Below are 17930 nucleotides of genomic sequence, written 5' to 3'. Positions count from 1 at the left end.
AATGATAGGCGTGGGCATGGGAGGGGGGGGGGTGATTCTTCCTCCGATTACTTTCAACTATTAAAAAGGGCTCTCAATTTCCAATCGAATGAGTCCTTTTTGAAGTTTTTACGACAACGCTCTTTATAAATACCTTAGATGCCCCCAGGGCATAACCTATAATCTTAGCCTGGAGGCCTGTGGGGGAGGGGTGTCATACTCAAAGACATAATTTCCAGACCCTTCAACTGTGTTCAACAAAATGGCTGTATCAACATGTTGATGAAAATGTTTGGGGAAATGATTGGGAAATGATTTGGGGAAATGGCGTGGGGAGGGGGGGGGAGGAGGTATTCACCCTACGATCGCTTTTGACTATTAATAAGTGCACTAGCCCTCTTAATTCTCAATTGAATGAGCGCTTTTTGAAGTTTCTATGACAACGCTTTCTATAAAAACTTTATATGCCCCCAGGGCATAACTTACAGCCTTTGCCCTTAGGACTGGGTGGGGGTTTGTCATCCTCAAAGACATAATTTTCGGAACTTTCAACTACGCTGAACAAAATGGCTTTCTCAAAATTTTTATTGAATGTGTTCGGGGAGATGGTGGGCCTAAGAGGGGGGCTAGTTGCCCTCCAGTCACTTTCGACTATTAAAACGGTCACTAGCTTTTTCAATTTCCAATCGAATAAGCACTTTTTGAATTTTCTACGACAATATTTTCTATAAAAACCTTATATGGTCCCAGGGCATAACTTACAACCCTTGCCCCGGGTGCTGTGGGGGCTTTGTCATCCTGTAAGACATAATTTTCAGAACTTTCAACTACGTTGAACAAAATGACTATTTCAAAATTTTGATCAGAAGTGTTTGGGGAAATGGTGGGCGTCATAGGGGTCTAGCTACCCTCCAATCACTTCGACTATTAAAAAGGTCACTAGCTTTTTAATTTTCAATCGAATAAGCCCTTTTTGAAGTTTCTAGACAACATTTTCTATAAAAGCTTTATATGGCCCCAGGGCATAACTTATAACCTTGCCCCGGGTGCTGTGGGGGATTTGTCATCATGAAAGACATAATTTGCAGAACTTTCAACTACGTTAAACAAAATGACTATCTCAAAATTTGGATTGGATGTGTTTGGGGAAATGGTGGGTGTGATAGGGGGCTAGCTGCCCTCCAATCATTTTACTATTACAAAATGTACTAGCCCTTTCAATTTCCAATTGAATGAGCCCTTTTTGAAGTTTCTAGTACTCTTTCTATAGAAACCTTATATGCCCCCAGGGCATAAGTTACAACTATTACCCTGAGGGCTGTGGGGGGTTGTCATTCTCAAAGACATAATTTCCAGAAATTTCAACTACGTTGAACAAAATGGCTATCTCAAAATTTCGATTGAGTGTATTTGAGGAAATGGTGGGCGTGAGAAGAAGGTTGTTTGCCCTCCAATTACTTTTGACTATTAAAAAGGGCACTAGCCCTTTCAATTTCCAGTTGAATGAGCCCTTTTTGAAATTTCTACGGCAACGCTATCTATAAAAACCTTATATGCTTCCAGGGCATATCTTACAACCATTGCCTTGAGGCGTGTGGGGGGTTTGTCATCCTCAAAGACCTAATTTCCAAAACTTTGAACTACGTTGGACAAAAGGGCTATCTCAAAATTTTGATTTGATATACTTGGAGAAATGGTGGGCATGAGAAGGCGGCTAGTTGTCCTCTATTCACCTTAGACTATTAAAAAGGTCACTAGCTCTTTCAGTTTTCAATCGGATGAGCCCTTTTTTAAGTTTCTAGACAATATTTTCTATAAAAGCTTTATATGGCCCCAGGGCATAACTTATAACCTTGCCCCGGGTGCGGTGGGGGCTTTGTCATCCTGTAAGACATAATTTGCACAACTTTCAACTACGTTAAACAAAATGACTATCTCAAAATTTTGATTGGATGTGTTTGGGGAAATGGTAGGTGTGATAGGGGGCTAGCTGCCCTCCAATCATTTTATACTATTACAAAATGTACTAGCCCTTTCAATTTCCAATTGAATGAGCCCTTTTTGAAGTTTCTAGTACTCTTTCTATAGAAACCTTATATGCCCCCAGGGCATAACTTACAACTATTACCCTGAGGGCTGTGGGGGGTTGTCATTCTCAAAGACATAATTTCCAGAAATATCAACTACGTTGAACAAAATGGCTATCTCAAAATTTCGATTGAGTGTATTTGAGGAAATGGTGGGCGTGAGAAGAAGGTTGTTTGCCCTCCAATTACTTTTGACTATTAAAAAGGGCACTAGCCCTTTCAATTTCCAGTTGAATGAGCCCTTTTTGAAATTTCTACGGCAACGCTATCTATAAAAACCTTATATGCTTCCAGGGCATATCTTACAACTATTGCCCTGAGGAGTGTGGGGGGTTTGTCATCCTCAAAGACATAATTTGCATAATTTTCAACTACGTTTAACAAAATGCCTATCTCAAAATTTTGATTGGATGTGTTTTGGAAAATGGAGGGCATGAGAGGGGGGTTAGTTGCCCTCCAATTATTTCGACTATTAAAAAGAGCACTAGCCCTTTGAATTTCCAATTGAATGAGCCCTTTTTAAAGTTTCTACGACAACGCTTTCTATAATTCCTTATGTGCCCCCAGGGCAGCACTTACAACCCTTGCCCTGAGGGATGGGTGGGGGGGGGAGTATCCTCCTCAAAGAAATAATTTCCAGATCTTTAAACTATGTGGAACAAAATGGCTATCTCAAAGTTTTGATTGGATGTGTTTGGAAAATGATGAGCGTGGAAGGGGTGTTAGTTGCCCTGCAATCACTTTTGGCTATTAAAAAGGGCACAAGCCCTTCCAATTTCCAATCGAATGAGCCTTTTTTGAAGTTTCTACGACAACTCCTTCGATACGAAGTGCCCTGGTCTAAAACCAAAAAAAAAATAATAATAATAAATAACACATTGTGGCAACATTGTTCTTTACTTAGGCATCGCTATTGCGCTGCCTGTATAACATAGTTTAACATAGTATAACATAGTTTATAGAATATTGAGGACAAATTTTCTAAAATAATTAAAATTCATAGCTTTCAGCATTTTAAAAGATAGCCTAACCTTAGACCTTTGATCCGCCTTTACTATCAAACGCACGCTAGGTATCACAAATGCCAAGGCCAGAATAAACAACTAAAACATACTAGACAACGAGATGAAAAGATGAAGAAAAAATATAAATGACGAAAAGTGAGAAAGTGCGAAAGAAAATGCTCATCTAAAACACTTTTATACCTGTTTGCCAAAAGATCTAAACTCTACTTCTAATGATTTCACATACAGTACACAAGTACAGCTCAAAATGACATTCCAATTAAGGTGAAACAAACCAATCAAAATTGTAGAACTTCCACATAATTTCTCGCAGTATAAAATTCTAGCAAAATAAAATGATTTTTCCAAATAAAATTTTTCCTCCTATCTGGGGTTAACAATTAAAATGCATTAAAACGAGAAATATTCTCTTATTATAACTAAATTTGAAAAAGAAATAGCTTTTATATGTGTATATTTTTTTCTTACTGAAGACGAGGATCAGTATCAACTTCTTGTTCAGTACCCTGACCAATCCGATGTGAAATCTCATCTTATTGAATTCTTTGAATGCAAAGCAATGAACAAAATTCTGAGATTTGACTGCTATTGAAATTTTCTTGTCATGGCAGTTCAGTAACTAAGATAATAGGCGTGTTTGTTTTCTTTCTTATAATTTGTGAATTAAATCTTACTGCATCAAAGTAGTTTCAGATTTGACTAATTCTGCCAAATTGCTCTCTTTTTTCAAATACTAAACCTTGTTGAACCTTTCAGAGAAATCCGTGTCACGGAGTCATCAAACGCGTGTGAACTGTCTCCAATTGCAGCAGAGAATCGACAGCTACATGAAGTTCTACAGAAAAGTCCCTCAGAAGACTTTATTCCGCAACAGAAGACACAGAGAAGACTTTCTAGGTCCAGTCAGCATAGTAAAGGTAGAAAGATGAATATAAACTGACATAAACTAGTCGTTGTTTTTATGCCTTATATTTGATAACTTTAACGAAATCTTGTTGACAAAAGCAAATTAATATAAAACAGTAAACAGTAACCAAGAAAAAACAACAATACAAAAACTTTTTGTATTGTTGTTTTTTGTTGGTTTTTATCTTCGTTTTTCCACTGTTTTCCAGTGTGTGCATTTAGTTTTTTTTTACTGTACTGTTTTTATTCTTTGTTTTTTACTCTTTCCTATGAACCTTAATTTTTGATTACTTATCAACTGGTTCTAGATGTTTAGTATACAAAAATGAATCGCACTTAAATCATTTGTTTCCGTGTCCTCAAATATTTCAATATTTGATATGTGCATGTCTGACAAGCCTAATAACGTCTGCTAAAGATTTCGCATATCGTGCGGCTAGTGAACTATGTAAATAAGCAGTAAAATCATCCTAAATTATTACATTATGCTGCATATTTTCATATTTTTCATTTGTTTTATTTTTAGTTTTCATATTTATTACTTTTCATTTACATATTTTCAACATATATCCTTTTCATTTAATTTAATAAGATAAATATAAATTTATGTGTATGAAAACAACCCGTGCTCCACCGTTTGTTGATCCAAAGCTTTAAAAATATTAATTTCTTTTAAATTATTTAAACCTGTATGTCTGGGCAGTGTCCACCTGTCACGACTACATTTGAAGCTAGTCCCAGGTACCTAGATAGCATTTTCAAAGTTTCTTATCTAATTTTGCTGAGATTTGTGAAGAAAGGGTTACGTGTCATTTGTTAAAATTGACTGATTTCGTTTATTTATCATCAGTTTATGAGTATTGTAGCTTGAATATAAATGTAATCTAATCATCAATAAGAACAAAAAAATAAAAATAAAACACACAAGGGAAATATGCTAAGCTGTACCATTTTTTGAAGTGAAACACACTAATAAATTGATTTTCCTTTCAATAGTAACTTCTATTTGTTTTTACAGGGCAAGTAAAAACAATAACAGGTAAAACAATGGGGAATAAATCAAAGACAGGGAAATTTTTCTCAACCTTATATGAATATTTTAGCAATATCCAAGGGCCGTCCTTAGCAGATCACATTTATCAATAAAATAAAACTTGCAATACATTGCGATCATTAAAAAATAAAATTAAAATATTTAAGCAGTCCCAGATTCATTACTTAAAGGAAATTCAACCAGGATTCCTCGTTATTTACAGGGCAAGTGGAAAAGCAAAATGGAGATAAAAATAAAAATTCTAGTAGATTAATACATGACAAACTGGATAAACACTGTGAAAATATTTTTTTTCATAATGAAAAAGAGAACGTTTATATTAATTAATTAAAAAAAACTTTCCGAAAAATAAGTTTTTCAAAGAAAAGTAAAGGCCATTTTAAACTTAAGCTCAGGAGATATGAATACCTGTTAAAATTCAAACTCAAAACGACCAGAAATTACTATTTAAGAATAAATGAAACCCAAATAGAACAGAAATTAAATAAACAATCATAGCAAAAAACATACAACAAGTTATAATATAAATAAATAAATTGATTTTAAAGCGAGTAATTTTTAGATTGAATATGAAAATCAAGCTTAAAACGAAAAAAAATAGTTTGCTATTAAAGTATAAATGAAACTTAAAACGAACAGAAATTAAATAAACAATCAATGCGAACAAAAATACAATATATATTAATGTAAATGAATAAATAAATCTTAAAACGAGTGAAACTTAAATTGAATATGCAAATCAAGTTTGAATCGAATAAAAATAACTACAAACAAGAGTTTGGGTATCGCCTCACTGCAGAAGTCTAAAACCTACTGTGTCATTGGTGCCTAACTGAAAACTCTATGAGTCTTGAACAGTCTTGGAAAGTATAAATAAAATCAAATTGAATATTAGATATATAATGATATTAACTGTTGAAAGATCCGTCAGTTCAAGATTTTTTTTCACTGTAATTTTTATTTTCATTTTCAATGCTGTAAGAACTGGAAAAGAATAAATTTGTAATATAAGTGTAATTTGTTTTCAGTGAAGCGCCAATGATGCAGAAGGCTTTAGGTTTTTGCAGTTAAAGAAGGGGGCAGTATCCAAATAATCCAAATTTTGTTTGTAGTGAAACTATATTTGTCTTGACCAATTTTGGAAAGAACTAATAAATTAAACTGAATATATGATGTATAATGATATTAATTGCTGAAAGCTCATCAGTTCAAAATGTTACTGCAATTTTAATATTTATTTTCAATATTAAGTACAAAAGAAAACATTTGTCATATAATTTGTTTTCAGTAAAGCGCCGATGACGCAGTAGGTTTTTGGGCTTTTGCAGTGAGGCGATACCCAAACTCTTGTTTGTAGTTATTTTTATTCGATTCAAACTTGATTTGCATATTCAATTTAAGTTTCACTCGTTTTAAGATTTATTTATTCATTTACTTTAATATATAATGTATGTTTGTTCGCATTGATTGTTCATTTAATTACTGTTCGTTTTAAGTTTCATTTATACTTTAATAGCAAACTATTTTTTTCGTTTTAAGCTTGATTTTCATATTCAATCTAAGCATTACTCGCTTTAAAATCTATTTATTCATTTATATTATTACTTGTTGTATGTTTTTTGCTATTATTGTTTATTCAATTTCTGTTTGTTTTGGGTTTCATTTATTCTTTAATAGTAATTTCTAATTGTTTTGAGTTTGAATTTTAACAGGTATTAATATCTCCTGAGCTTAAGTTTAAAATGGCCTTTACTTTTCTTTGAAAAACTTATTTTTTGGAAAGTTTTTTTTAATTAATTATTGTTCGTTTTTGATTGCAAAAAGTTTCAGATTTTTGTTGCATGGGGGGGGGGGTTGCTTACTGTCCGATTATTCTTGACTTTAAAAAACGGATCTAGAACATTCAATTTAAATCGAATGAGGATTTTTTCAAAGTGTATACGATTACCTCTTTGATAAAAACCTTATATATGAACAATAGACAGCTTGCATAACTTGCGGACAGCGATTGGCAGCAATGAATGGATTGAAAAAATAGCTCCAATAAGGGTCTTTTGACCATTTCACTTGCTGACACAGAGGGATCACTACTGTTTGGAATTGACCTTAATAGGATTTTGTGTGCCAAAGCAATTTTGCATCTATCACAGAGCATGTATTTTAACCTTATAATTGGATAATATATAATAGATTTACTAATTGGATAATATATAATAGTTGGATATAATAATTGGATAATATATAATAGATTTACTATGTGTTCTTCCCATACAAAACATTACCTTATTAAAGTCTTTGGGGTAGGGGCGGTGTAGTTGGCAGAAGGAAGAAAACTTTAGCGTAGACAGTAGGAGAGGGGAAGGGTGATGTTGGAGGCTCATCCACTATGGGGCAGAACTTTGCTTAACTCCTCGGATCCTGTTTTAAGAGAATAGACAAATTCTTTGGGCAGAAGAATGTTGGACTGTTTGAGTTGTGAAGGACCTTAAGATATTCAAAAATACATTATATTTTCAGTTATTGCAGGATTGATTTCATAGATTGTAAAACGGTGAGCTCCCTAGCCCAACAATTGGGTGAGCCTCAACTCATAATGTGCAATTTTGATTAATTGTTCCGTGTTGTGTGCATATATTATTCTATATATGTTATATTGAGTTATACATTTATCGCATTGCGTTCATTTTTAAGGCTTGAGATAAAAACTAAAACCTTAGCAGAGACAGTGGTGGGGGGAAGTCTCCCCCCTCACTTGCATAATTGAGCAGCCACAGAGAAAGTAATACAAATGAAATTAATCTATCTTTTGAAAATGTCTTTTTTCAAAAGACACGAACAAAATCGTCTAAAGGAACCTGAAGTGCTATCTCTGACATTTCAGTTGATTCTTTATTCCCGTTACTTTCAGATGTAAAATTTAGAATATTATCGAATGGGTTTAGTCGCCCCCCCCCCTGAATAATTTATATTTGGAAAACCTACCCCTGGGAAATTCCTCCCCCCTCAAAGAACATTTTTTTTCCTGCTGATAATTCCCCCGCTTTAAATTCCAGCCAGCAGAAATTTCCCAGCCGTTGAATATGCTCCCCAAACATGTTCCCCTCAGATAAGTTCGGATATTCATAAAAATGGAAGCTGAAATTTCTACTCAACTTTTTAGGTTAGAAGCAATGCTATAGCGTTACCTAAGTAAAGAGCCATAAGGGTTCAATGAATTGATACTTATTTATTTTTCCAGGGGCACTTTATGTGGAAGAAGTGATCGCATAAACTTTGGAACGGGGTTCATTGAATTACAAATTAAAATTTGTAGTGCCCTAATACCAGGGGCGGATCCAGGATTTTTTAGGGGGGGGGCAATATAGGTTGATCCGATAAACTTGCGTTAGGAGCAAGTTTAATTAACGCAATCTTGCGTTAATTAAGTAAATTACATTACTTTAGACTACGTTAGGGGGGGGGGCGCCCCCCTCAACACCCTCCCCTGAATCTGCCACTGCCTTACATTCTCTGTTTCTTTCCTTTTTAGGGAGGAGAGCAGATGCCTAATAGGTGTGTGTTAATACCAAAACATTCTAACTCTCATTGGGCCTTCAGGTATAAACAGAATTAGTTCAAAGGGAGGGATGGGGAAAAAGGGCGTGGGGGGGGGGGTATTTGCCATTCGATCTGTTTTTACTCGTAAGAGCTGGACTAGAACTTCCAATTTCCAATCAAATGAACCCTCTCTGAAGTTTATACGAGAATCCCTTCCTGCCCCTTGGCCCTGGGGGGTTTTGTCGACGCCAGAGTTTTGTTACTTAACCTTTCAACTATTTTTAACAAAATTTTTATCTGATGCATTTCGGGCGGGGAGGAGGGGGGGAGGCTAGTTGCCCTCCAATATCTTTTGACTCTTAAAAAGTGAACAAGAACTTTCAATTTCTAATCAAATAAGCCCTCTCTAAAGTTTATACGAGTATCCCTTCCATAAAAAATAATATGAAGGATTCGGAGAATCCTTAAATTCCAACACTTGCCCTGAGGGCTGTGGGGGAGTTGTCATCCTCAAAGACCTAATTTCCAGACCTTCAAACTACGTTTAATAAAATGGTTATCTAATAATTTTGAGTGGATGAGTTTGGGGACAAGATTGGGGCGACAGGGGGGTTAGTTGCCATCCAATCACTTTCGACTATTAAAAATGGCACTAGGTCTTTAAATTTGAAATCGAATGGGCATGTTTTGAATTTTTTACGACTCCCCTTCCATAAAAACCTTATATGACCCCAGGGCATAACTTAAAACCCTTGGCCTGGGGGTCGTGGGGGAATGTCCTCCTCAAAAACATATTTTATGTCTGAAAATCAACTACGTTGAACAAAATGGCTATCTCAAAATGTTGATTGGATGTGTTTGGGGGAATGATGGGAGTGAGGGGGGGGGCTAGTTACCCTCCAATCACTTTCGACTAATAAAAAGGGCACTAGCTCTTTGAATTTCCAGTCGAATGAGCCTTTTTTTGGAGTTTCTACGACAACTCATTCTACAAAAACCTTATATGCCCCCAGGGCATAACTTGAAAACCTTGCCCTAAGGGTTGTGGGGGAGAGTCCTCCTCAAAAACATATTTTCTATGTGAAAATCAATTACGCAGAACAAAATGACTATCTCAAAATTTTGATTGGATGTGTCTGGGGGAATGATGGGCGTGGGGGGGGGGGCTAGTTGCCCTCCAATCACTTTCGAATATTAAAAAGGGCACTAGCCCTTTGAATTTCCAATCGAATGAGCCTTTTTTGAAGTTTCTACGACAACACCTTCTACAAAACCTTATATGCCCCTAGGGCATAACTTAAAACCCTTGCGCTGAGGGTTGTGGAGGATTGTCCTCCTCAAAACATTGTCCTCCTCTTGTCCTTCTGTCAAAATTTTGATTGCATGTGTTTAGGGGAATGATGGGCGTGGGTGGGGGCTAGTTGCCCTCCAATCACTTTCGTCTATTAAAAAGGCACTATCCCTTTGAATGTGCCATCAAATGAGCCTTTTTTGAAGTTTCTAAGACAACACCTTCTACAAAAAACTTATATGCTCCCAGGGCATAACTTAAAACCCTTGCCCGGAAGGTTGAGGGGGCGTGTCCTCCTCAAAAATATATTTTGTTTCTGGAAATCAACTACGCTGAACAAAATGGCTATCTAAAATTTTGATTGGATGTGTTTGGGGGAATGATGGGGGTAGGAGGGGGGGGGGCTAGTTGCCCTCCAATCCCTTTTGACTATTAAAATTGGCACTAGCTCTATGAATTTCTAATCGAATGAACCTTTTTTGAAGTTTCTATGACAACGCCTTCTATAAAAAACCTTATATACCCCCAGGACATAACTTAAAACCCTTACCCTGAGGGTTGTAGGGGAGTGTCCTTCTCGAAAATATATTTTATGTAAGGAAATCAATTACGCTGAACAAAAAGGCTATCTCAAACTTTCTATTTGATATAGTTGGGAGAATTATGGGTGGGGGGAGCTAATTGCCTTCCAATTCCTTCTGACAATTGAAATGATCAATAGCCCTTTTAAGAAGCAATTAAATTAGTCTTTTTTGAAGATTCTGCGATACCACCTTCTATAAGAACCTTATATGCCCCTAGAGCATATCTTAAAATCCTTTTCCCGCAGGTTGTGGGGGCGTGTCCTCCTCAAAAATATATTTTGTTTCTGGAAATCAACTACGCTGAACAAAATGGCTATCTAAAATTTTGATTGGATGTGTTTGGGGGAATGATGGGGGTAGGAGGGGGGGGGGCTAGTTGCCCTCCAATCCCTTTTGACTATTAAAATTGGCACTAGCTCTATGAATTTCTAATCGAATGAACCCTTTTTGAAGTTTCTATGACGACACATTCTATAAAAACCTTATATACCCCCAGGGCATAACTTAAAACCCTTGCCCTGAGGGTTTTGGGGGAGTGTCCTCCTCAGAAAAATGTTTTCCACGTGAAAATCAACTACACTGAGCGAAAGTGCTATATAAAAATATTGACTGGAAGTGTTTGGGCAAATGAGGGTTGTGGGGGGCTAGTTGCCCTACAATAACTTTTGGCCATTGAAACAGTTACTAGCCCTTGGAATTTCCAACCGAATAACGCCGTTTTGTACTTTTTACGATCACGCCTTCCATAAAAACCTTATATGCCCCCAGAGCATAAGTTAAAACCCTTGCCCTGAAGGTTATTGGGGAGTGTCCTCCTCAAAAATATGTTTTCTATCTGGAAATCAACTACGCTGAACAAAATGGCTATCTCAAAATTTTGATTGGATATGTATGGGGAAATGATTGGTGTCGGGGGGGGGGGGGCTAGTTTCCAACCCTTCACTTTCGACTATTAACAAGGGTCCAATTCCATTAGTTTACAATCTAATAAGCCATCTTTTAGTTTTCTCCGACAACACGTTCTATAAAAACCTTATATGCCCCCAGGGCATAACTTAAAAACCTTGTCCTGAGGGTTGTGGCGGAGTGTCCTCCTAAAAAAATATATTTTCTATCTGGAAATCAAGTACGCTGAACAAAATGGATATCTCAAAATTTTGATTGGATGTGTTTGGGGGAATGATGGGCATGGGTGGGGGCTAGTTGCCCTCCAATCATTTTCGACTATTAAACAGGGCCCTAAAACACTCAATTTCCAATCGAATGAGCCTCCTTTGAGGTTTCTATGACGACCCTTTCCATATGAAGTGCCTCTGGAAAAAAAAACTAATAATAATAATAAAATATTGGAGCCGTATGGCCTTTACTATAGTCAGCGCTACAGCGTTGCCTCTGATGGAAAATGAACAACTCTGTCCAGCATTAAAAAAAAGGTTCTGACGCACTGAGCTGTTCCCATCATACCTTTTATTTATTTATATACTTTAATTGCACTATTCTATCTTGCGATAATTCTTTGCTTTATGAACTTAATTATCGAATGAGCCAAATTAAAAATTACAAGGATCGTAATCCCCATTTTTAAAGGAACGCTATTTGACTCTCTAGTTTTAATTTTAGTATCCAGGGAGCAGAGCCGTTCCTGGGGTTCATGGTGCCCAGGGAAAAATTAATTACAGCACCCCCCTCTCAACTGAAATATAAGAAAAAAGCTGAATCAAAGTGACAAATTTTATCAAAGTGGGCAACTCCCTAGCCGCCCTCCCCCTCCATGGAGTCTAGGACATATGCCTCAGTTCTTCCTCCCATTAGTACAACTGTGCCTGGGAGAGCACGAAATTAGAATTTTCTACCCATTCTCATCATACTTTTAAGCTGTAGATTGATTTTATCACATGAAGTATTTTTTTTTCATTTGGCTTGTTGAAGAAAATTGGATAAACATGATGGCTGTAAGGCTTTGCCAGTTATTTTTTCTATATGTCTATAGCTTATAATTTTTTTTTCTCTTTAAACCTCATACGGTAAACCTTTCTTCCAGTACCTGTATCCCCGAGTGTTGAAAAGCTATTGCATTGCTCAACCTAAATTCAAAGTGGGAACCATTCTCAAAATCCTACAGATTCAGACATTCCAAATTCTATAATTTTACAACAGAGTGTCGATGATCTTAGTCGGTAAGTTTTGAAACCCTAATGCCCCTCTCTGTTTGATGTTTTACGGACAAAGCGGTAGAGAAATTTGCCAAAAGGAGAAAGGATTTTCTCTTGCCAAATGTAAATAAGTTTTTTTGCGTTATCATAGCTTTCTCCTTTGTCTCTATAAAAGCTTTCCCTTTTTCATTAAATGAAAGCAGAGTCTAAGGCTTGGTGAGCACTGAAGGATTTGCGATAATTCATCTTAGTATAAGTCAAGACGAGCAAGGGAACTAATCAGATGGAAAAATATCTGATTAGTTCTGATTAGTTCGTACGTCTTGATGCAAATCTTCCTTTAATTGAAGTACTTACAACTTATCTAACAGAATTGAAACTAGAGAAATTATAAAGAAACTATATTTTTGATGTTAAATCTAAATATAATATTGATTTTTATCTGTCAGCTCAACATTTTTGGACCAATTCACTTCTTTCAGATTAAAAATGCAGTCTTTCTGTTGCCTTGTTTTGAAAGAAACAAGGTAATTGATCCTTTTCTATAATGAGAAGGAAAACATATTGAATCTCTTTTAATTTCCTTGTTATTAATTGGGACTATAAACATTTATCATTTCTGGAAATATCTGCTTTGTTTCGTTCTTCTCTATATCCTTGCTGAAATCTTGTATCAAACTGTTGTAATTATTGTGTTTTTACTATTGAAAAGAAATAAAGTCATTTCAAATAGAGGAAGCGGTATCTATCATCTTGATTTTTTTTTAACTATGTAGACAGAGACTGCAAGTTTGCGGAAAACAGAAAAACTGTTACTGATTTTATAAGGAGAGCTTATCTTGGATAATTTAGTGTTAGGTTTGGTGATAGCGATAAAGTCTGAATAGTGCATAGTGTCTGTAAAACTTGTGCATTGCATTTATAATAGTTGACTACAAAATCTCGGGAGTTCGTTTTAAGTTTCATTTATACTTTAATAGCAAACTATTTTTTTTCGTTTTAAGCTTGATTTTCATAATCAATCTAAGCATTACTCGCTTTAAAATCTATTTATTTATATTATTACTTGTTGTATGTTTTTTGCTATGATTGTTTATTTAATTTCTGTTCGTTTTGGCTTTCATTTATTCTTTAATAGTAATTTCTGGTAGTTTTGAGTTTGAATTTTAACAGGTATTCATATCTACTGAGCTTAAGTTTAAAATGTCCTTTACTTTTCTTTGAAAACTTATTTTTCGGAAAGTTTTTTTAATTAATCTCAGGAAAACACGATGTGTTTGTGTGGGTATGTGTGTGTGTGTGTTGGGGGGAGGGAGTTCGTAGCTGCGCTCTGAGCACTTTGACTCTTATAAAGGGTACTAGAACTTATGATTAAAAATCCAATGAGCCCCCTCCAAAGCACATACGACCACCCTTTTTATAAGAACCTTATATGCCCCAAGGGCATAACTTACAACCCTTTTCCCCAGAGCTGTAGGGGGGGGGGTGTCTTCCTCACAGGCATAATTTCCAAAACCTTCAACTACGATGAATAAAATTTTTATCTTCAAATTCATATTGGTGGTGTTAAGGCAAATGCTGAGCGTGGAGGGGGGGGGGCTGTTTGCTCTTAAATCACTTTGACTCTTTAAAAGAGCACTATAACTTCCAATTTCAAATCAAATAAGCCCTATCTGATGTTTATACGACCGCCCATTCAATAAAACCCTTATATTCCCTCATAAAATAACTTATAACCTTATCCCTAGGGCACTGGTGGGTTTTGTCATCCCTAGAGACATTACTATATGTTCTTTGGACTATTTTGAAAAAAATACTATCTCATAATTTTTATCAGATATGTTTGGTATCTCATAATTGCAATCAGATATGTTTGGGGGTGAGGGCATTCGCCCTCCGATGGCTTTTGACTGTTAATAAGGGCACTAGTCCTCTCAATTCCCAATTAAATGAGCCCTTTTTGAGGTTTCTAAGACAACACTTTTTATAAAAAACCTTACATGCCCCCAGAGCATAACTTACAACCTTTGCCGTGGGGGCTGTGGGGGGTTTGTCATCCTAAAATATATACTTTCCGGACCTTTCAACTATGTTGAACAATATGGCTATCTCAAAATTTTGATTCGATGTGTTCTTGGATATAGTGGGCGTGAGAGGGGGGTTAGTTGCCCTTTAATCACTTTCGACTATTAAAAAGGACACTAGCTTTTTCAATTTCCAATCGAATATACGCTTTTTGAAGTTTCTACGACAACGCTTTCTATAGAAACCTTATATGCCCCCAGGGCATAATTCACAACTCTTGCCCTGAGGGCTGTGGGGGGGGGGCTGCATCCACAAAAAACCTAATTTCCAGAATTTTCAACCACGTTGAACAAAATGGATATCTAAAATTTTTTATAGGATGTGTTTTGGGAAATTGTGGGCGTGAGAGGGTGTTTATTTGCCTTTCAAGTACTTTCTGCTATTAAAAGGGCACTAGCCCTTTCACTTTCCAGTCGAATGAGCCATTTTTGAAGTTTTTACGACAGCGCTTTCTATAAAAAAAACTTGTATGCCCCAAGGGCATAACCTACAACCCTTGCCCTGAGGGCTGTGGGGGGGGGGGAGGGTCATCCTCAAAGACATAATTTCCGGTCCTTTCAACTCCATTAAACAAAATGTCTATCTCAAAATTTTGATTGGATGTGTTAGGAGAAATGGTGAGGGTTAGATTGAGGTTAGTGGCCCTCCAATCACTTTCGACTATTAAAAAGGGCACTAGCCCTTTTAAGTTCCAATTGAATGAGCCCTTTTTGAAGTTTCTACGACAACGCTTTCTATAAATACCTTATATGGCCAGTGCATAACTTACAACCCTTGCCCTGAGGGCTCTGGGAGGATTGTCATACTCAAAGACCTAATTTCCGGATCTTTCAACTACGTCGAACAATATGGCTATCTCAAAATTTTGATTCGATGTTTTGGGGAAATGGTAGTCGTGGAAGGGGTGTTAGTTGCCGTCCAATCACTTTCGGCTATTGAAAAGGACACACGCCCTTCCAATTTCTAATCAAAGAGCCCTTTCCAAAGTTTCTACGACAACCCCTTCGATACGAAGTGCCCTGGTCTAAAAGAATAAAATAAATAATACATTGGGCCAGCATGGTTCTTAACTTAGGCAGCACTATTGCCCTGCCTATGATTTAACATTGTCAGTACTTTTGGCTACTTGCTTACTACGTACCAAATTCTTATTTTGTGTGCGTGTGTTTGTTGTGTGGGTTCCAAGAAACGTCTTTTTCCAAATTAAATCTCTTTCTTTCTCTCTATCTCTCTCTATCTTTGTTTTCCCTCCTTCCTTCTTTTATCCACCAATCTCGACATTTTAACCAGATTATATTTGTTCTTTAATTTAGGCAATTAAAAAAGCTGGAAAAACGTATGTCCGGTGATATTCAAATGATATTAATGCTGTTACAGCAGCAGCAACAACAATCAGTGTTTTCCAAAGATAGTCCTGGTGAAGAAAGTGACAGAACAGTAAGTCGTTCATTGATTTCGTCTTTTGAAATCTATTTCCAAAAGAAAAATGACGATTTAAAATAGTTTTCCTTATTTCAAATCTTATTTAGTGAAAATCTGTGATATTCTTAGAATAGAAATAATATCCCCTTCTCCCCCACAAAAGAAAAACATCTCAAAACTCCAGTAACTTTAGTAAGTTCTTTAGTCGTTGTATTTGAAGAAAATATGACTACTAGGATTAATGAGTTACGAATATAATAGATGGCGCTACAGACTTTGCTTTCATTGTGCTTTTGGAACGATCTATTATGTGCATAATTTTGACCAGACCGTTATCTAGATTTCAAGGTTTGACATTAGACAATAGATCAGACTATAAAAATTGAAATCAGAAGGTTTACATTATTGAATTCTAAAGCAAGTCCATTATATATTTGTTTAGGCTACTTTTATAAGGATTGAAAAACTCAATCTCTAAGTTAAATACTGCCTATAAAGCTCCTATTGGCTACTATTATTGAAGGAAAAAACTGTCAAGTTTAATGAAACTCAGGATTTTCTGTTTACTAAGTTTTATTTATTCGAAAAATAATTTATTTTACTTCAATAAATCTAATTATATAGTTAGGCTGAAATCCGTTGAAGAAGTCCTACGTTAGTGACAATGAAAAATATTTGTCACTACTCCGGAGAAACTCCCGTACATGAAATTGAAACAGCCTATGTCTTTTTTCTGTTTTTACTTCTTTTTTTCTTAAACGCTGTACAATTTAAATCCGTGTGTAAGAAAGAAAATTTCATATATTTAGCTCTTATGACAACCACGTGTCAAGGACTTTTCTTTGTGCGGTGACGTCTTAAACTATGTGCTCGCAAAAATCATTATTTAGTTTGACACCTGCTCATGGTAGGTCGTAAGACAAAAATTGAAATATACCACTAAACTTAAAAAATTGAAAATTTTCATCTTTAATGTATCAGATATTTGCACAAAAAAATATAGCGTTTATTTCATAATGAAATCCTTTAGCCTACGAGTTTTGTTACTGTTGATCTAGTGACTTTATTTTATGGGATCCTTTCAAATTTCTTATGCTCCTCACCTATGTAAGTATTACAAAATATATGTGAAACAGAAATATAAGTTAAATAAAATAACAAATGAATATAATGTGTTTCAAACAACCATAGAAGGGCTTGGGCCATCACATGAGAGAAAATACGCAAGGAGCTTGCGAAAATAGGTGATGCAACTATCAATTATGGATTTATCAATTATGGATACATGTATGGGTTTTCAATGGTTTTTATTTTTAGATACCCGGTACCGACTACCTTCAAACCTGTTCATCTTCTAGTCTAACTCCTTTACTGCCTCAGAAGTCGAAATCTTCTCTTAAAATTTCAGAAAGCTTAATTGCTATCCCAACCGCGAGCTCTGTAAGTATGAGTCATGTATACAAGCCTTACAAATTCATTGCATAGTAAGTAAGAAGAAGGTATTTGAACAATTATAGTTTATGCTTATTAGATTCGATAGAAATAGGCACACAACTGTGCATTTTGAATTAGGGCACCATACAAATAGATATGCAGCAGCTCTGAAGATGTCGGACGCTGATAGTCGGTACAGTGGGTACAAATTGCTTAGAAGAGCAGGAGAGCTTAACGAAACTACAATCTTGTACATTATCTATCTAATTCACAACTGTGATAGCTTTATTTAATTCATTCATTAATTCTTTTTATTTATAATCCATCATATAAAAAAAAAATTGGACATGGCCGCAAAATACGGAGTAAAAAA

The 17930-nt window shown here is 35.8% G+C and overlaps 1 protein-coding gene across 5 annotated transcripts in view; it reads left to right on the top strand.

Moving 5' to 3' along the window:
- Positions 1–17563, top strand: part of LOC148956492 (voltage-gated inwardly rectifying potassium channel KCNH6-like) — a 235620-nt gene extending 218057 nt beyond the window's left edge. For all 5 annotated transcript variants that reach the window (XM_089095635.1, XM_089095625.1, XM_089095618.1 and 2 more), the window contains 4 exons: positions 3848–4008; positions 12505–12640; positions 16015–16138; positions 17441–17563. In XM_089095635.1, coding sequence (XP_088951761.1) covers positions 3848–4008; positions 12505–12551 — 208 coding nt within the window. In that variant the 3' untranslated portion in view covers positions 12552–12640; positions 16015–16138; positions 17441–17563. The remainder of the gene's footprint in view (positions 1–3847; positions 4009–12504; positions 12641–16014; positions 16139–17440) is intronic.
- Positions 17564–17930: the final 367 nt, after the last annotated feature.

The sequence above is a fragment of the Artemia sp. Qi Xiang Cuo genome, chromosome 1 (assembly GCF_049724085.1).
Source record: "Artemia sp. Qi Xiang Cuo chromosome 1, ASM4972408v1, whole genome shotgun sequence".
NCBI lineage: Eukaryota > Metazoa > Arthropoda > Branchiopoda > Anostraca > Artemiidae > Artemia > Artemia sp. Qi Xiang Cuo.
Note: the sequence above shows the minus strand (reverse complement) of the source record. Positions and strands in the feature narration are given on the sequence as shown.